The sequence below is a fragment of the Botrytis porri genome (genome assembly GCF_014898465.1).
Source record: "Botrytis porri strain MUCL 3234 chromosome Unknown BPOR_003, whole genome shotgun sequence".
NCBI classification, from domain to species: domain Eukaryota; kingdom Fungi; phylum Ascomycota; class Leotiomycetes; order Helotiales; family Sclerotiniaceae; genus Botrytis; species Botrytis porri.
Genome location: NW_024066077.1, coordinates 947,592 through 967,065, shown reverse-complemented (window position 1 = coordinate 967,065; position 19,474 = coordinate 947,592). Strand labels below are relative to the sequence as shown.

Genomic DNA, 19,474 nt, shown 5'->3' with positions numbered 1-19,474 from the left:
TGCTAACCACTTTCAATGCGGCTACAACTCAAACAAAACATCACCACATCCCCGCATCTCAACACTTCGGAGATATAAGAACTTTAAATCTATTCTCGGCTCCATAATCATCCTTTTTCTTCATGGCTGACAAAATTTCCTTCAATTCCCAGACTTATAATTTCACTAGTCCTCGGTGAATGTCACCTTGAATCCTTCCCCTTTCTCGCTTAGTAAAAGTAGCAAAGCGAACCACTTGAATTTCATTCCGCAGTTCTTGGCACATATGAGTGTGGCGTCTTATCATGGTTGATTCAACGAAAACTTCTGATCCCTTGTTTGAGGATCGCGACGAGCAAATTAAGCTTAGAGCACTAGGAGCAAAAACACGTGAAGACAGCTGACTGCTGTAATTGCGCAATGTTGTTTATGACACAAGGGAAAATTGGGCTACGGCGGTGTTATTTCTCCGCATAGATACTAGCATCGGAGAGTTCGAGGAACAATTCTTTAAGCTTTTAGTGTTTCTTTGTTGTATGAATTTTCGGATAATCCTCGTTCTTTCAACAACATCTTTCAATATTTTGGCTTGGCGATTTTGAAGTCACTTAGCTCGAATAGTCTTCAAGAACAAATCATTCCGCTAAAAGTGGTAGTTTTTAAATAGCACAATGGGATAAATTTCTTGGTGCCCCTTGAGGATCGAAAAGATTCGACATTATGATCAAAGGATTATTGTTCGGGGTTCAACTCCAGATGCTTTCTTTAGATGTACCTGATTTCCTGTGCCTGAGCTAAGCCTTATCATATTTTGAGCTGTTTCATCCCATACAGTGCCTTTTCTGCGCGAGCAATGCTCAGTGTCATGGGCTAATTCGTCGACATCAATAGATTTGAGTACTGTCATGAAGAATGTTTTCATATTCCTCTATATCCATGATGAGAAGTCTCATTTCATTGACCTTCCTTCAAATCTCTCAAGATGTATATAGAGCTCTCAATAGTCCATCATTTCAACATCATTCTATTCTCATCAACATTCAAACATCTTTTTTCAGTCTCTTTATTCACATTCCTTTGTAACCAACTTACCACATACACTCTTTTTATATAAACATTCTCTTCTTCCAACAATCTTTCCAGACCTTTACGGACTTCTTCTAGAACATTTCCAGTATATACCCATCATTCAATATGTTCTCCAAAGCTTTCATCACCCTCCTTGCCATGGCATCGGTCTCCTTTGCAGCTCCAACTCCTGTTGCAGAACCCACAGCTGAGAACCTTCTCGAGCGAGCCGTCGCTTACAAGATGTTCACCGGTGATGGATCTCACTGGCCTGCTATTTCCGCATGGACTACCTTTGAAACCATGTATGTTCTCTTATTTACCCGTGAAACTAATTACTTCATACTAATATAAAATTCTAGGTGGGCCAACTCCCAATCCGTCATGACTATCTCCTGCAAGCAATTTGGCGGTGCTGCCAACAACTCTCCCGCTGAAATAGCCAACATCAAGTCGGCCATTACATCCGTTGCCGCATCTTCCGGAGTCGACTCCCGCTTCATCCTCGCAATCGTCATGCAAGAATCCGGAGGCTGTGTTCGGGCTCCCTCCACAGCCGGACAGGTTTTCAACCCCGGACTCATGCAAGACCACAACGGCGCACACAGCTGCAACATGAACGGCAACCCAATCAGCCCATGCCCAGCTGTCACCATCACCGGCATGGTTAAAGATGGAACAGTCGGTACCTATGGTGTCGTGGGCGGTGGCGACGGATTGCAACAATGCTTGACCCAGAGCGGATCTCCAAAGACGGCTCAAGGTGCCTATGCCGCGGCTCGAATCTATAACTCTGGTACATATGTCAAGGGAACTGATCTTGGCGCGCCACTTTGGGGTACCAGCTGTTATGCGAGCGATGTTGCAAACAGACTTTTGGGATGGGCTGCTCCGGTTACACCTTGTGTTCTCCCTAACCCTGTTCACTAAGCGGTTCGCATTCTAGATTTGGGAGTTTGGGATAATATCTTGATACCGATGGAAAGATTTGTTCGGAATATCTGGTACTGTAGTTCAGTATTCGGATTCTTTTAGATTTTGGCAGAAGGCTTTTTGCATAGATTTTCCTTTGTTCTTGTTTTTGTTTGTACTTCTAGATCGAGACCGAGTTCTGTTTGAGTTTTTTGTATTTTTTGTTGCAATTCATAGAATGGGAATGAGTTAGATGGGAAAAACTGCTTTGGGGGAAATATACATATATATCATAGATATCCTCTGCAAGAATCATCGTGTTTGATTTCTTCCTTATTTGCTGCTTTATATACATCTTACCACAATAGAATGACATCATAGAACAGATGTCATAGATTAGACAGCATGTATAGAGATAAATATGAATTTTGTAGCACTCGCTACTTTCACTCTGCTTTGAGAGCACCAATCTATTCTGTCTAGTACACTCTTTCCAAGGTGGACTAGAATGGTGTGATAGAGAACCATAGGAGGTTTCAATATTATATTTGTAGGAATGGTTCGCGAACAAAAAGCTCTAGTTGTCCAGCTGGAATGCATGACATTCTCGGCGCAAACTCTCAATCATACCTTCTGACGATTTTTATGCCGTCTCACGGTCATCTCAATTTCACAAACAGCGTTCTCAGATATGTTTGGAGCGTTTAAAATACATAAATGTTTGCCATTGATCTCACCTGTACAGCTAACCCAAGATGATAATTTAGTAACATAGAATATATGTACACTAGAAATATCCACACTCCGAAGCTTCGCCATGCAAAATCACGCATCGCTGATACCGAAAGAATCAACCTGAATCATCCCCGTTTTCCAGCTGCACCAGTCCCGGTTTCCTTCCAAAAAAGACAACCCTGAATTTTGTTAGCCCCTATTCTTCCCAAAATACATAACGACTCTCCAAAACTCACACATCAACAGCAGAATTAATCCTCTTATTTTGGAGATCCTTCCTAACACCCACCAACAAACTTTCTACCTGTTCAGGAGTCCACCACAAACCCGCCGTCAGATTCCTCATCGTCATCCCTCGAATACCATCCAACAAATTCTGCTGCGTCCACATTGCCAGAAACCTTTCCTTCTCACCTCCGACCCACGGATTATACGGCCAAAAAAATGTTTCTCAAAAATATCCACGAATCCCGCCTCGGCCATCCATCTTCCGTAGTGTCTTGAATTTGTTACTTTACGCCCGCGACGCTCGGCGGCGAGACATGATACTCGAACCCATTCTTCAAGAGCGGTGCCGTTGATCGAAGAGTCAATGCTGACCATGGGCATTTGCGGGTCTTGCATCTCAAAGTAGCCGCTGGGACGAAGGGATTCGAAGGCTGAATTTATTACGCCGGCGGGATCGCTGAAACAACAGACCATGGCTCGGCCGTGGATGTAGTCGAATTTTTGAGAGTAGTTCCAGGGTTCTTCTGCGTCGTTTACCTCAAAACCACAGTTTGGAGGTACACTGGAAGCGATTGTTAGTATGGGAGGTGGAGTTTTAGATCGATTATTCACTTGGTGAATGCAATCTCCATAATCATCACTCGTCATCTCAACTTTGAGGTTAAGTTTAAGTTTCAACTCATTCGCGGTACAATAGACTGCATCAATAGTACTGTGATTATTTCATCAAATATTCACTCCTCTGATCTTTCCTGCCATTACTGGCAAGGCTGATAGGAAATCACCGGTAGTCCTTTTCTTCAACATCATCTTGCTAGCTTTTTATACCAAGCACAAAAATCCGACGTCGCCATCACTGGAACGGTCTTCAAGACAATCCATGATCTAAAAGTTTACGTAGTCTACCAAATCCCACATTTCCCTCTTCATCAACAAGTTTTTAAAGCCCCTGTACATCCCAAGAACTCCATCGCCACAAATCTTCACTAGAAAGCCAATTTTGAAGTTCTTTATTGTTTACAAATGGGCTTGATTTGAGGTGAGCAAAAGCTGAGCTGACACCAGGAAATATGGCATATTTTGCAGTGATGGCAGGCGTGAAAAATAATGCTAATGTATCAAGCCCTGCTCCAATGCATTCTTAAGAATTTACATGTGAGTCAATGCATGTTGTGCTATACGAGTAGGATAAGCGGATCTAAAGCTATCGAGTACGCATAGGTACGCATATAATGCATATGTATTTGCTCCTCTGTTAGAATATATCGAATCATTTTCTTCGATAGAGAGGAGCGTCAAATGCATCTACCGGTACATTCCTGAGAACCTCCATCAGATGAACCCAAAAAAACAACGAAAAAAAAAGATGAAGAAAAAAGCTAACTACCTAGTTACCCAAAAGTGTAATACAGCATCTCCACAACATATATACTCTTATCACACCTTGACTAGATAGATACCCAGACAGCCCAAAAGATTACAAACAAACAAACAAATATCATGAATCAACATGAAACCCGCAAAACTTTAACTTCGGACGAGACATCCCACCAAATCCAAATAAGAATTTTATGTCCACCTTGCTCTGTGGGCATATTAATAAATATACAAGGTTCGCAAGGTCCGATGAAACTTCAATTACAACTTTAGTCGAAACCTTAATTGATAAAGGGGCTCGGAGTAACCTTACATGAAACGAGCCGGGAAAGAAAACTTTAAATATGAGTTTCTATTTGAATGAGATAATGAGATTGGTACTTAGAGTGATGAAAAGGAATTTTAGGATGGGATTGGGAGAAAAATTTGAGGTCGGGTATGAAGTGTGGAAATGTATTGTGAGGGATGGAGTTGAATTGATTGAGTTGATTGAATGATGTGTGTAGATTTGTGAGTTTGGATGAGAGTTGAAGTTGGATAGTGTGATGTGCGACGAGAGAAGCGATATATGTAAGTTACATGTAAAAACGTGAGATGAGAGGGGATTCATAGAAATTGTACACTTGTATGACAAGATAGGTATTAACGCATCGCCCAGCAGACAAAATTCACACATTAAGACCAATTTATCTTGAAGAAATAATTAAAAGATTAAAATAGCATCATAAGTTATACACTATCTCTGTACATCAACTCGGTGCCACCAGTTCCATCCACCTAATTAAACCCCAAGAAATTTGTAGTACAAGTAACATCCAACGCGGTCTTATCAACATTAAGACAATAAGCCTCATTTACACCTTTAGGACTCAAGACGTCGATGCCACTCGCGACAATATTGTTACAAACGGCTTCGCTCGAACAAGCAAATGTACCAATCTGTGGCTGGTACTTAGTGCTAGTTTTTCCGGTGAAGTTTTTGAAAATGATATCGGTGATGGTAAGAGGAGAGGGGAATTCGAGACAGAGGGTGAGGTTCTTTTGACCGTAGCATTGGTCGACTTCGATGGCGTAATCAACGTTATCGATGTACATCGTGTCGTAAGTGATGTTGTTTACTCTGCCAGATCCTCCGCCTCCTATGAGTGTGTTAGTTGTGGAATCGGTGGGTGAGAATAGGGGGATCTTCTTACCTTGGAGATCACCACTGAGAGTTGATGCGGTGTTGGGCCAAACCTTGATACGTGCACCGTCGGAGGCGTTGTGCAATGAGGTGTTGTAGACGTACACGTTTTCGACGATATCAAATTCTCCAGGATATTGACCGAGGGATCCAACAGAAATTCCGTGAGAACCAGTGCAGGAAAGGTTTTGAACTAAGATGTTGGTGCTGTTGGGCTTGAAAGACACACAATCTAGAATTTGATTAGCAAGGTTTCAAAGTCCGGAAGAAAGGGTATTTACCATCTCCATTGTTGATGACAGAGTTCTGGATAACAATGCTATCACTTCTGTATGTATCCCATCCATCAGTGTTCTTTGCAGGATTCTTGCTCGTGCTTCCACCGGCAATGTTGATATTGTTGTATACAACATTGCTTGAATTTGCAATGAAGTTGTAGTATTCTGGTGAATATCGTAGAACCAAATCACTCAAGATAGAGTCCTTGAGTCCATCAATTCCGATAAGGACTGGTCTGAGTGTGTAGATGTCTTTGGCGTAAAGATCGTACCAGACTTGGCCATTACCATTGAGGGTACCACCACCATACATGAAAACATCCTCTCCTCCAAGCTTGAAGAATGAGGTAACATTTTGGAAGACGAATGGGAAGGCATTGGCTTGCCAATAATCTGTATCGTCTGAGAAGAGGATTTCACCCTGAATGTCTGCAATAGTCATTAGTATACATAAAAAAAGCATCAATTAGCGTAATATTAGGAATTACATACCGAGATCAATGTGCTGAAGGAAAGTCCAGTCCATTGCTGTGCCAACCGAGTAAGTCACACCTTTACTGAAAATTACATGACCACCGTTGTTACACTCGTGAAGGGCGCTCATAATGGCTGGAGAGTCATCTGTTCCATTGCCGGCACTCTTGACGTAGCATGTCTTCGTTCTTGGTGGTGGAGATGGTATAGGTGTACGTGGAGTCTTGGGATGGCATTGTACGTTTGGCCTTGCCGATGCGGGCTTTGGCTGATTTCTACGAGCGAGCGCTTGATCCCTTGAAGCGTCTTGGAATGTAGGGTTTGCAACTGCAACTGCAGCAGAAGCAATTGAAAGAGCGGAGGTCAATTGGAAATGCATCTTGAAGTACGAAACCGATATTTCAGTTGCCCAAGGAATTGAAGAAGTAGCTTGGCAGTTTCCGTCACTATGCTCGGGGTCTGGTAGGACTTATATATTGCCCTGGCTCCAAGTTAAATTGAGCATGAAAACCCTCCATATTGCTTTCAGGGGAATCATGGAGATTCTATTTCTCCGGACTCGTTCCCTTGACTTGAGTTCGGTGACGAAGACGGTGAGCTCATGATTGGAGCATGAGCCTGTCATTTCATCCCATCTTCAAGAAAATATGGAGATAATCTCGTCCCCAGATTATCAAAGGAAAACATGGGTGAAACCCCGCATCAATTTGGAGCCCCAATATAATTTGTAATAAATCATATTGGTTCATTTTGATATTTCAGGTACAAGAAAGCTTCATCCTTGTTTTGAGCTCTCTTTGCACTTGATTATTGGTGGAACTCGATATGTTCTTTCGACCGGTGAGCTGTACCCTTGCGGAAGATCTACCAGTCAATGCTACCGGGCCATGGTCGGTCTCAGAGAAAGTGTCACTTGTATTTATTATGGTTCTGGAGATTATTCGGAACCTCGGACGATAATACTGAAAGTAAAGGGTGGAGATTAAAATCCACAAAGGTCCGAAGCATTGATAATGCGTGTTTTCACGTGACTAGCCAGACATAATGTATTCCATCTCTGCCTTTTCTCATCATATTACTGTCGTCCTCGTCATTTAAGGGCTCGCTTGTTACGTATTGCGACTCTGTGTAACTGGTAGCGAGCGTGTAGCAATGGACAAGATAGTTCTGAGCCTACCTACTGAAAGGAAAACAGGCAGCCAAATTTCTTGCAGGTATTAAATTAAGCTTCGTGGGTCTTCTAATGTGTCAAATCGTTCAAGTGTTTGCTTTTGACAAATCCTTATCATGCTTTCGGAGCACATCCCATTCATCTCTTTCAATGTCCGGCACTCAAAAGGGACTTATCTCGCATCGTTATACGAAACAGGGTGGTATGTTTTGGGTGGATACAGCGGGTACTGGTATATCTCCGGTATGTTTTGGTGCAGCGATGTCTCATTCTTTATGCCACACTATCTGACGGGTAGATCTAGCGGAACCATCCGGCAAATGCGAGATGTGATGCGATGCAGAGGCGGCTGATATGCCGACATACTCGTCAATCCCCTATCAATGATCCACCTTTCTATGGTTAAAAAAATAAATATGAATGGAACTGATCCGAGTCGCCTGTTGATCCGAAATAAGCTCCTGTCATATTGCGGAAGAGAAATGCAGAGCGTCAGGGCAATTTTCAATCATATTGAGGTCTGCGCTCATGATGGGTGCATGCACAGGAAACGAATCCTACTGACAGGATAGAGCAAACGGGTATGCTGTATCTTAACGGCTCAGACCTTGATGCCTGTAATGAGCAAGAAAAGAATCCTCAGGGGCCCGATAGTCGCGGGAATTGCCCTGCTTTTCAATTATCGAAAGCCGTTGTGGCTGCTACCTCTGCACGCCTCCCTTCTCAACGCCCATTATGTGGACTTGGCGCGTTGTTTCTTTCGTCAAAACATTTCTGAATGACATCGAAAGGATTATTCTTCGCTGATAGTCACGAGCAATCCCTCTTCGGTGTTCCCGATCGGTCTGAGTGCATGCTGGCAAGAGCGAAACCGGTATCTTACTCGGGTGGCTTTCGTTGATACCTGTCACCACCACCAGAAAGTTCGGAACGTTCGTTTGATCGAAAACAGAACTCGATTTAAGACGGGAGGCGTATTGTGGATATTCTGCATGTTGAATGGTGTGTATATGCTTTCGAAGGCGTACTATTGTTGAGCTCTTAGCCTTCTGATGTTGTAACAAAGATCGTTTTTCAATTCTGTCAAGGGATTCACATCGTAGGACATAGTCCAGTAGCCCGGTTCCTGGAGCTGGAAATCGAGATGAAGAACTCTTGATGGAGATGCTGTGCTCGAAGGAGTGTACACTTATTAGCATAGGCTCATGGTAATGGTAAAGATGTATCTTGATAGACACATAATACACTACGAAGAAGGATTTCGATGACATTTTCAACAACTTCGAAGCAAGGTGTGGTTACAATATACAGACAGGGACAAGGTCCTTTTGAACGCTAACAATGCTATTGACCGTCTATTGGACTTTAGATAGTGGAGTATGCTGCATGCTTATAGGTTTACTGGATCGATGGATGGCGCGCATTTTCATCCGGCCGCGGGGCCACCGCATAGAACCTAACCAACAAATTTCCCAGGATATCGGTGGGGTGATGCATTTCAACCTCATTTTAATCACGGGAATTCTTGTTGAGGAGTGTACTTTGAGGCAATCGAACCCTACATCCCCTGCGCTCGAGCAGATCAAAGATGCAGAGAGGCAATACCGATCAATCCTACTTGATACTGCAGGGAAGTTGATGATATATAAGCATATAACCGATGCAGAGTAGAGTGGAAACCACTACCCGGAATGAAGACTTCATATCTCATGCAAATCACACAACATTTCAAATTTTTGAACAACACCAAGGATATGACCCATCACAATGATAAACAACTTTGGCATACCCCTACATACAAACGCTCATGATATATGGAATATTGCCGCTGATGCCGTTGGTCAAAGAAATTAGAGATCCTGGACAATTATCCCCCAGACAAGCTATAGCAAATAGACAAGGAACCGCAACATTAGATCCCAGTACATACAATGAACCCCCAGCAATGCAATGTTTTGATAGCAAACGAAATGTGCATCTATTCGATGTATCAAAGCAGATCTGCCACCCTTACAATACATAACAAACACTTTGATACTCTGTCCTCTCACAAATCTTCATGGTTAGTATTGGTTGCTCGCGCACATCGGATGAACTTGCATGAACTGTGGATTTTGACTGTCCATAAAAAGCGGGTCTTGGTCATTGGGAAGCACTCCTTGGCAATCCTCAAATCTGTAGAGATCATATGCAGGATTGTAGCTTTCCTCTTTGATGACGGGGCTGTAAGTTCCGGAGCTCTCTGGGGCAGGCGTTAAAGGTAGCCGCCGTGGGGATCTTGAAACAGAAGTCACATCCGAGGAATGGAGTTGGCTACCTGGATATCTTGCCGGTTCAGATCTGGAGGGTGTTGAGAGCATTCGTCTTGAACTTGAATCATCTCTGGCTCTTTGACGTTGTAGCTTTCCCTTGCCAGCAGAGTGAAAGGATGGCTTTCTGATCGCATTATAATTGTGCCGGCCTAGATAGTTTTGACTTGGAGCACTTTCTGCTTTTGCGTATTTCTTGTTGCCTGTTCCTTTGCGATACCGAGTTGTAGACTGAACTCCATCTCTGATTGCGAAATCTTCCAAAACCCACTCAGTGGACTTTTTCGTTTCCTCTCCAGGAATTTTCCGTTCTGTCTTTTTGAATGCCTGCCATTGAGAATATTAGCCCCAGTATCGCTAAGCAAACTTGATCATGGAATCTTACAGCGTTCATTGATAGATTGTGACGAATGCTATTCATCCAACCTTTGGTATCCGAGCTCCCTTTAGTAGTGTTTTCTCGGAACCAACGGTAGATTTCTTGTAGAACCATAGAGTGGTCTGGTGCACTCATCAATGCTCGATAGATTAATTTTGCATATGGTTGCTCATCTACGCCATGACCATCAGCGTCCACATCCATTGCAGTAGGCTCACGCGAGCTGTGTCCATCTTCTTCAGAGCATAAGCTTGAAGGAGATGTAGAATTGATGGCCTTGTGTGTGGTATCCATCATGACGCAATCGTCGGATCTTTCGCCATGGTCAGCTCTCGATGGTACCATAGATCCAAAATTGTCGCGGGTAATAAAAGGATATACCGGTAAGGTCATGCCCATATTAGCATAAGGTTGTTGCCAGGTAGTTCGAGGAACATTATCAAAAGTTTTCAAAGAATTTTGTTGTTCAAGACCAGAGAGATCAGCTGGACAATCGTAAGAGTAACCATTTTGGTCATCCGCATAAACAGAAGTTAATGGCGCTTGATGGGTCCAAGATGTTAAGTTTTGAGAGGCCGGCATTTGCGACGTAGTAAGGTTGTAGTCATTGTTGGGCATAGGAGATGATGGTGAACTAGCCATGAAGTACTGCTCTTGACCCATTCGAGGTAGACCATCAAATGATGGGAATATAGCATCAGCTTGCGAATGTGTAGTTGTTTCAATATTCTCCGAAGCTTGAAAGTCCCAAGGCAAATCGTGATGTTGAGAGTTCTGCTGAAAGTGATCGGAATCCATATTGAGGACCATCTGAAAACAATCTACTCAACCTCGCTGCCGATGATGTGTCTATTGAACGGAGTGCTACCCTTAAGATGGATTGCTCTATTGTAAGACGATAGTGTCTGTCTTCTCGGAGAATTCAAAGAACTGGGATAGCAAAGGACTTCGGGTGTAGTTATTCAAGAGAGGAAATCTAGAACGTAAGAAGCAGTGGGAACATTGAAAGCTTTGTGACGATGGGTATAGAGTCCTGAAAAGACAAGGCCATAATGCAGGAGAGCGAATGCCAGCACATGGCTGCAAGCCTTTGACGTGTGTGCAAACAGGCTCCCCGGACAGCAACATTCCAAAAACAGTGTGAGCTCTACAATGACCTTTTCATAATAGCAATCGCTTGTTGTTCTGCTGTAAATAGGTGGGCTGTAGGTCTGCATATCCAGGTAATACAGGAAGAGAGGAAAACGGGCTACTGCATAACGCTAAAGATTGTGCCAGGAGAGGCATTGTTTGAATTTAAACCTAGAAGAGTATTCAAATGTTTCACCGTCAGCCTCGAGCGGGCACAATCACAAAGAATTGTCTGGTTCAATTGTTCTTGATTCTTATTCTAGAAGGAACACAGAGATGTTTTTGTTTGAAGTAACTAGACTATGTGGAAATCAGCCACCCATAAAACCGTTTCGACTTACTCAACCAGCAATCTTAACGATAGCCACGAACGAAAGCCGAACCGGAGTTTTGTGTCAAGTTTGAAAACGCAGCTACTGTGCATTGAGAAAAAGGTCTAGTGAACCGTTAGATTCCATCCCATTACTGCTATAAATTGTGCCAATAGTTCCAAATTATTACTATTAAAGCTTTTAAGAAAGGTCATCAGATACACAAAGGATGTTCATAATCTCAATTGTATTTTCCGGTGTTAATGCTTCCATGTATAGATATTTTTGATGATCTCATTTCAATTTCCCGTGTTAACGCTGCTCTCATGCATCGAATCGTTGCCGTCATGTACGCAGTATCATTTTTGACGGAAGTACAAAGTTCCTTTGTGTGATATAGCACACGTGGAAGAAATCTGGGGATGTCTATTTGTGAGCTCAGTGATTGCTAAAGAAAAATCTCAACCAAATTGATACTTCCCAAACTCTGGTGCCACAATGAGGCAAGCAGAAAACTCGCGAATCGTGATCATTTTCGGTAGTATATCTGAATGACAAATTAGCTTCATGTAAAAAGTGGAAACATTGTGTTTTACTATGATTGGTACTGACCTTTTTGAATTGAAAGTGTAATTGGAGAATACCCTAGTGAACATGTCAGCAAGGAACAAGCTTCAGAAATAGAAGTAAGGTTTGGAGGTTGTCACTGCATGACGGGTAGACAAGATGGAGAACAACAGAACATTAAAGCCACACACATACCTTGTCAAAAGTACTGCGAAAGCCACGATCTTTTTTCGCAGAATAGTCCCATTCTTTATCAACAATACGGAAGGCAATGTCCTCATAAGGAGGTCCAGCTATGAAGCGAAGTAGACAAGTATCTTCCTCTCCAGCAGGCGCAAATGATTCTCCTCTCTTTCGACCATGTTCCCGAATGATTCGAAATGTTGGCGCCTTCGCTTTGTCTATGAGATCGGGATAAAATATGTTGAATTTGTAGCCCTGAACGACTTTTGGAGGGGGGTTGTCGTGATCGTAATGAGTTTGATTGTATTTGTTCCACTCGTAGCCCATTTGAACTCGATTGAAATAACGCGGTTTCCTTGGCCGGTATTTATCTGCCCATTGAGGAGCGGAAGTCGTTGTAAGACTTTCCTCCGCCGTGAAGATTTCCTCATTCTCATTTACCCCTCTTGCCACCTCTCTATCGTACAATGCTTTTGTAGCTTGTGAGAAATCTTCAGTGACTACAGCGGAAAAGCGCTGTGTACCTGGAGGCGCATTGTTGACAGATGTGCTGGGCTTGCTGATAGATCCTGGAATACTCTTCTCTGGACCAAGAGGACGTGAAGGCACGTAACCTAGCTTCAAGACTTTGCGACGCTCGGCCACGATCTTTTTGAGAAAATCAGATTCGTCAATAATCTCGCCTGATTTGTCTTCAGTCCGTAGTTTGAGTAACGGTTCTGGGTCATGCTTCTCTGAGTAGGCAAAGTGAGGCTGACGACGAGATGTTTGCGCGGCGATCGATTTCGGTATTTCGGATCCCTCTTCAACCACTGGCGTTGGGCCAGACAATAGTACTTGTAACTTCTTTTGAACACTTTCTGCCTCCTCCTGTTGTTCTTTTCGTAAGGCGTCGAGCCGAGTGTCTAACACGGATTGGTAAACCTTCTTTAGTTTAGCTTTCGCCTTCCAAATCAATAAACTCTTCAAGAGTTGTTCCCAATAATCTGTATCTATTGGTTCGTTCGAACGAAGCTTTGCCCTAATCTGTCCCTCCAAACTTTCCAACTGCTCATACGTTTTGGGTCCTAGTAATTTGTCCACGTCTGCAGCAACAGAGCTTACAGCTCGTTCATTAGGACCGACTGGTTTTAATCTCTGACGGCGCTCATGACAGATGATTTGCATCGTCTTCCAATAATCTTGATTCTTTTTGTTCTTCTCCAAAGCGATGTAAGAATTAATGTCGGTCTCCAGCTCTCCTAGTTGCGCATCATCGAGCCCTTCAAACACACCCTCTGGGTCTACAACATCGAGTTGAACCTCTTCTTCGTCGCCATCAAGGAGATCCTTATCGGGATCGATCACTCGAAGAATGACCGCCAACCAGTCAATTGGTTTCGCTCTTCCTTCTCTAACTCTAATATCTGCCTTCTTCTTTGCTTGCTTTAAAACAAAAGTATCCTCTTCTGCTACCCATTTCTTCGATTGTTCGTCTTCGAGACTTTGGTTATTGCGATAAGGCCTAGAATTGGAGTTGCCTGCCGGCCGTTGTGGTTTTGAAACTCGATTGGCATCGTCGCGACGTGGAGATGTGATATCTCTTTCCCGAGGTGCGCGACCTTCCAACATGGCTCTTCGTCCAGGATCCATGGTTCGTGAGAAAACGGTAAGATCTGGTTATTTGGGGAATAGGGAGTTCGAAAATTATCGAATTACTTTGAAGGGAAAGAGCTCTCAATATTATGCTTGCTGCCTTAGGTTTCTCATCTTTTTGGACAAGAAGCTTGGACATAATTCTGAAAGTAGCACGTGATTGGAGACTCTGTAGGGCTTATCTGTGTGCATTAGCGTCTCTCCGCGTGCTCCACTATCACTATCATTGCCTACCTAATTGTCAACCCCATTACTTCCTTTCCTTCCTCACCATTCACTCGATCAAAGACTGCTCACATGTATTCAAGACACAATCCGGGAGGGGACTTCGCGCTTGTATTGGAAGTTAAAGAATCCGTTATACTCAATAACAAATTCCCAGAGCTCGAGTCCACGACAGTAATTGACGGAAGAATACTTACTTCTTGCGTAGTTCCAGTTCGTACGGAGCAGTGACCTACATTGGACCCATTACAACTCTTCTAGTCCAACCAGAAAATTCTATCGACGGAGCTTCAAAAACATCATTTACTAAGCAATAACTTCCATTATGAATTATCAAAAACTAATCGATAACACCGAAGTCGATGGCATCCAAGACTTGAGTATCAAGGACAACGACCCCGAAGACGAACTCCTCAAAGTTGAAGCAAGAATAGTAAGATGCGTGATAGAGATTGCCGTGGTCCTTCGCGGTACCAAAGAGAGTGGTTCGTATAGGTTTATGAATCAAAAAGCTACGAAGCAGCAGCGCATCCTAATACAAACTAGAAATATTCAAAAGTCCTTGAATAGAAAATCTACCTCATCGTGTAACGAGGTGACTTCAAGTCATTTGATTCCAATCCAAACACTGGTCAATTCCTTAGCCTACAACACCACCGTTATACAATTACAACTTTCCCACTAAAACCCAGAATGCACTTGAAATATTCAAGTGCAAGACTCCTTTGAAAGTGCAAGACTTATCTACCAGCTAAGTGCTAGAAGTCCCCGTCTCAGCGCTGAAAATACCTTCCCACAAACTCAACTCTAGGTATCCTATCTATCTCTACCCCAGGAAAGTAGGGGTTTCGAAGTAAGCGAGCAAATCACCGCAAAAGCGAAAGTAAGTAACACCTAGGTACACACACACACGCTCTCTCAGGGCGACTTTCGAAGATCTCAAAGTTATCAAGGTTATCAAGCCAATTCAATCTACTCGTACGATCTACGCAAACCCAGATATCATCATTCGCGGGGGAGAGAGATATCTTAGATCAATTAATATTCCCATTCCATTCCATCTCATCCCGTTCCATCCCATTTCCTCAGATCATAGAACAAAAATAAAGTACCTAGGGAATCAACAACCAAAACCTCAAAGTTTTACATATATCTTCTGGTGCGAATTGCTAAATACTAGTACCTAGGTATCATTTCGATATCTGAGTTCGAGCATTTTACCCTTCGCAACTCACACCTCAAACTCATTCGATAAGATAATTAAATATTGAATTCAGGGGACGAGCCAAGAATGAGATTTTTACTCGCTCGCACTCCTTGATTTACGCGAGTTGCGGTTTATTTTGTTTTGTTCTGGTATAAATTTTAAAATCAATATTATGCCCGCGACACTGTAGTTGACATACATGATACCATATTCAAATTTTTATTTATTTATAAAAATACAGATATTCAAAAAAGGTAGTCATTCTTGCGATAACGAAGTAGTATGTAGCCTTGCGAAATTAAAATCTTTCAGTATAATACACTCAATCCGTATTCCTCCCACAAATCATCAATCTTCCACCATCTATCATGTTGAACCCCCAAATTTTCCTTCATCACAAACTAATCCTCTAACGGCGGGAATCTCCTCGCAAAATGACTTGGACATTCATATCCACCCGGGTTGTTATCTAAATACTTCTGATGATACGCCTCCGCATCCCACCACTCTCCCGCCTTTAGAATTTCCGTAACCACACCTCCCTTCCACCACTGCTCGTTAACCTGCTTAGTAATTTCCCGCGCTTCTTTCTCCTGTTCTTCATTATGGTAGAAGATTCCAGATCGATATTGCGAGCCTCTATCTGGACCCTGTTGATTTGCAGTTGTAGGATCGTGCATGCGGTAGAAATAAGTTATCAATTGGCGGTAGGTGATTTGTGCAGGATCGTAGTGAATTTGGAGGGCTTCTGCGTCTAGGTTGAGAATTAGCATAAAGTTATTTCAAGAGAAAAAGATGAGGGGAAGAGAACATACGTCCAGTAGAACCGGAACACACGGCTCTATAACTAGGGTTCTCGGTATCACCTCCGATATATCCAACACGCGCATCGTACAAGCCTCTTCCGCTAAATTCTTTGCGATACATGTGTTCGACGCCCCAGAAACAACCTGCGGCAATGGTACATTTTTGCGCGGTTTCAGGAACGGATACTTGTGATGCGGCGGGGGTGACGGAGAGGGAGGAGGAGGATGTGAAGGGCCGGATGAGACGGTTGAGGAAGTTGGGCATGGCTGCCATTATGGTGAGGAGAATGAGGAGGAGGAAAAGTTTGAAAGAGATAGGTTGGGAAGGCAGATTGTAGGATTTGAGATTAATAATAATAAAGATCTCTAGTATGGATGGCTTTGGAAGAGTTTATTCGAATTCACTGGTATGGGTATTTTTTAAAAGATTTGTACTATAGGTATGCGCAAAGACAATTGCAGAGAGTAGTATCAATATAAGGAAATCTGCGAAATCTGAAGTGGCAATTGTATCAAGTCGTCATGATCAATGGAGGGGTTGAACCATAAGAAAAAGCTGGCCCAAGCTTCACTGAATCTGACAAATCACAACTTTGTCCAATAGGAGAGCTGGAAAAGTTCAATCTGATTCCACACGCTGATAGCTGTGCAAGCACGCAATAATTCCAAATCTTGTGGCAACCTTCCTGTTATGGTTGACCGCCATAGGAGTCTGACGGATTTCAAAGAGACTGTCGAGACGGTAAATGAATCTCTGTGAGATCTGACGGAATCTGAGAATGACCATCACGATAAGATCAGATGAGATCAAATGGGGAATCAAAAATACCTGGAAGAGCACAAGCTTTACAATCTCTAACAGACTAGAACTACTAGGTAAGGATGAAAGCTCAAAGAAGCTCTTTGCATCTCTGGCCACATACGTCAGGATATTGTACCACCAAACTAAAGGTGGTGATCGATGCGCATTTTGAAGTGTGAACACCACGTTTCGCTCTCGGGAACCTACACATCGCTTCGAAGGAGGAGAAGGAGGAGAAGAAGAAGAACTTTCTACTGTAGCCACTCCGTACCTACCTCAAGTCTTACCGATGCGCCACAATGCCGAATTCCAAATGCCAAATGCCTCCTTCCGATCTCGCTATGACGGTTATACCTCTTTTGACTCCACTCCAGCAGTACCTTTCCGCTTGGTCATTTGTGTTCATGCCGTGAAACGATACTACTGTAGTAAGAATGAAAATTAGCGTGCATGGAAGAGATATCGAAGTGTATGAAACGAAGCGATAGATTGGAGTCCCGCACGCAGGTTCGCGGAAACGGATGTTAATGTGAATGAGACAATAATCCCCATTATATCAGGGACGGTCCGAATCGAACTTCCCTCATGAGTTCCTGCAGATCTCCTTTAATATCTTTTCATTTTTGACAAGGTGTCCTAGACTAATTAGGATACAAACCGTTCGCTTGACGAGACTCTCGTCACGAGAGTGCAAGAGTGCTTGAAACATTTCTTTTCGTGTGGAAGGGGTTTTTACCTATGTATGTGCCAGGTTTTCTGAGACATGATAGACGTGTATTTTCTGTAGATAACGTTGATTGCAAAAGGAAAAAAGATAGATTTACATAACCAAAGTCCCCCCTTTCCGGAAATCGAGAGACTGCTGGATGGGGGCGAAATGAATGAGGAATGGATGAACGTTACATATCGCGTCGCGTGCGAACATGATCTTCAAGTAGTATCACATCAAAACGGTTCTTATGATTGAGATCTGATGATATAAGGAGATGATGGGGAAAAAGTCTATCTCTGATGTTGCACCCAGCAAGCACCTTTTCGGCTGAGAATACATCCGTCATAAAAATAGGTGATTTTGATGCAGCATGGATTATTTAAAGGTCGTCGTCTCCTCCGAAGCACCTATTAATTAGCGACTATGGGTAATATCATGTAATCTTACCTAACTAGTATCATATTAGACATATGCAAGTGAGAGAGAATAACAATAATGTCATATCCTCTCATTTCATTCCATCTCTGATCTGTTTTGCCTGATATATGCATAAAAAGTTCCTTGGAAATATATTCAGAATGCAGAATGTATTTGGTATCATCTGGTAGGATTCTATGGATTCCCGGTAGCATGCCTCGGCAGGAGTAATGGTAAGATCACATATGTAAGGCTGAAGAACAACCGACTTTGAGCTTCTAGAAGATGAGATGGAAGAAGTCAATCTGATTTTTTGTTAGAGGAATGCATGGTAAGCGATTCGGGCTTACAGTTTACACAAGCCATGGATACTTATTAGGTTGGCTTGTGTAGAGACCCCTGAATGCATTTCTTGGGCATTCTCACCGCGTGGCGGATTTTGAACCTATGAGGTGATGAAATGATGAGATTGTGGATGATGACAAAACGACAGAGCTGAAGACTGACTGACTGAGGGTGAGGAGAAAGAAAAAGAAAAGATGCCTGGGTATGTCTGAGTGGCCAAATGATTCATGTAGAAAGAGTTTTTATACGAAGAAGCGAAGAGGCGAAGAGGCGAAGCTGGTACTGTATCTACAACGAGACGACCGACTAGATAGATGGGCACTAACCACATAACTTCTGAGCACCTAGTGATTAGATCTGGTTGCAATAGGAGAATACATCGTACCTAGGTAGAATGGCAAATTTGATATTGATATTGCAGCATTCGACTTTTGATTTCCCTTTATTCTATGAAGATCGGCCTCGGATTGAAGACAGATACCGGTACCTATCTATCTATCTATCTATCTATCTATCTACTTACCACCTATCTACCTATGTACCCAGGTAAACACTAGGTTCAATTAAGATTAGGAAATTCTCCGAACAGAAAATATGTTCATCTTGATTTCTTTGCAGGGCATCCGTTGCTTCTGGTCTACCTAGTCCGATACATGATACATGATACATGATACGTCGACATCGTAGCAAAGGAGTCTTTATAACTTTACGATGGACGATGGACGATGGACTGTAATCATGCTCTCTCTACCTAGGTCCCTAGTAAGCCCCCCCTCTCCCCCCCGGAAGGGCCTGATAAAAGTGGTTGGAAAGAAAAAAAAGAAGCGAATTGAAATCGTCATAGCGCGTAGCAGCCCACCAAATGGTAAAAGAGAGCAATCAGGAAAAACTACCAGTATCATCACTATTCAATCCTATTGTCTCCAACCACACACTTATACATACATACATATACATACACCAATACACCCACTGTTGTCATCCCTTCTCGTTGATCAAGGGTCTTTCGCGAGAAAAGGGGAACCAAAAAAGAAGAAGAA

The 19,474-nt window shown here is 42.9% G+C and overlaps 8 protein-coding genes across 8 annotated transcripts; 3 read left to right on the top strand and 5 right to left on the bottom strand.

Annotated features, from left to right (window-relative positions):
• Positions 1-1,173: 1,173 nt before the first annotated feature.
• Positions 1,174-1,977, top strand: EAF01_002358 (uncharacterized protein; the record flags this gene model as incomplete). Its single annotated transcript, XM_038910610.1, has 2 exons — positions 1,174-1,352; positions 1,410-1,977. 2 exons carry the CDS (start codon positions 1,174-1,176, stop codon positions 1,975-1,977), a joined length of 747 nt encoding a protein of 248 aa, XP_038773532.1.
• Positions 1,978-2,809: 832 nt separating this feature from the next.
• On the bottom strand, positions 2,810-3,554 carry EAF01_002357 (uncharacterized protein; the record flags this gene model as incomplete). Its single annotated transcript, XM_038910609.1, has 4 exons — positions 2,810-2,873; positions 2,931-3,073; positions 3,109-3,484; positions 3,535-3,554. 4 exons carry the CDS (start codon positions 3,552-3,554, stop codon positions 2,810-2,812), a joined length of 603 nt encoding a protein of 200 aa, XP_038773531.1.
• A 1,522-nt stretch (positions 3,555-5,076) lies between these two features.
• Positions 5,077-6,613, bottom strand: EAF01_002356 (uncharacterized protein; the record flags this gene model as incomplete). Its single annotated transcript, XM_038910608.1, has 4 exons — positions 5,077-5,438; positions 5,493-5,714; positions 5,764-6,189; positions 6,253-6,613. 4 exons carry the CDS (start codon positions 6,611-6,613, stop codon positions 5,077-5,079), a joined length of 1,371 nt encoding a protein of 456 aa, XP_038773530.1.
• A 1,208-nt stretch (positions 6,614-7,821) lies between these two features.
• On the top strand, positions 7,822-8,183 carry EAF01_002355 (uncharacterized protein; the record flags this gene model as incomplete). The annotated part of the gene is made up of 2 exons (XM_038910607.1): positions 7,822-7,940; positions 7,973-8,183. 2 exons carry the CDS (start codon positions 7,822-7,824, stop codon positions 8,181-8,183), a joined length of 330 nt encoding a protein of 109 aa, XP_038773529.1.
• Positions 8,184-9,468: 1,285 nt separating this feature from the next.
• Positions 9,469-10,903, bottom strand: EAF01_002354 (uncharacterized protein; the record flags this gene model as incomplete). Its single annotated transcript, XM_038910606.1, has 2 exons — positions 9,469-10,041; positions 10,100-10,903. 2 exons carry the CDS (start codon positions 10,901-10,903, stop codon positions 9,469-9,471), a joined length of 1,377 nt encoding a protein of 458 aa, XP_038773528.1.
• A 1,161-nt stretch (positions 10,904-12,064) lies between these two features.
• On the bottom strand, positions 12,065-13,917 carry EAF01_002353 (uncharacterized protein; the record flags this gene model as incomplete). The annotated part of the gene is made up of 3 exons (XM_038910605.1): positions 12,065-12,082; positions 12,148-12,180; positions 12,298-13,917. 3 exons carry the CDS (start codon positions 13,915-13,917, stop codon positions 12,065-12,067), a joined length of 1,671 nt encoding a protein of 556 aa, XP_038773527.1.
• A 553-nt stretch (positions 13,918-14,470) lies between these two features.
• Positions 14,471-14,830, top strand: EAF01_002352 (uncharacterized protein; the record flags this gene model as incomplete). The annotated part of the gene is made up of 1 exon (XM_038910604.1): positions 14,471-14,830. One exon carries the CDS (start codon positions 14,471-14,473, stop codon positions 14,828-14,830), a length of 360 nt encoding a protein of 119 aa, XP_038773526.1.
• Positions 14,831-15,753: 923 nt separating this feature from the next.
• On the bottom strand, positions 15,754-16,432 carry EAF01_002351 (uncharacterized protein; the record flags this gene model as incomplete). The annotated part of the gene is made up of 2 exons (XM_038910603.1): positions 15,754-16,106; positions 16,168-16,432. The coding sequence occupies 2 exons, from the start codon at positions 16,430-16,432 to the stop codon at positions 15,754-15,756; spliced, it is 618 nt and encodes a 205-aa protein (XP_038773525.1).
• Between the last annotated feature and the right edge of the window lie 3,042 nt (positions 16,433-19,474).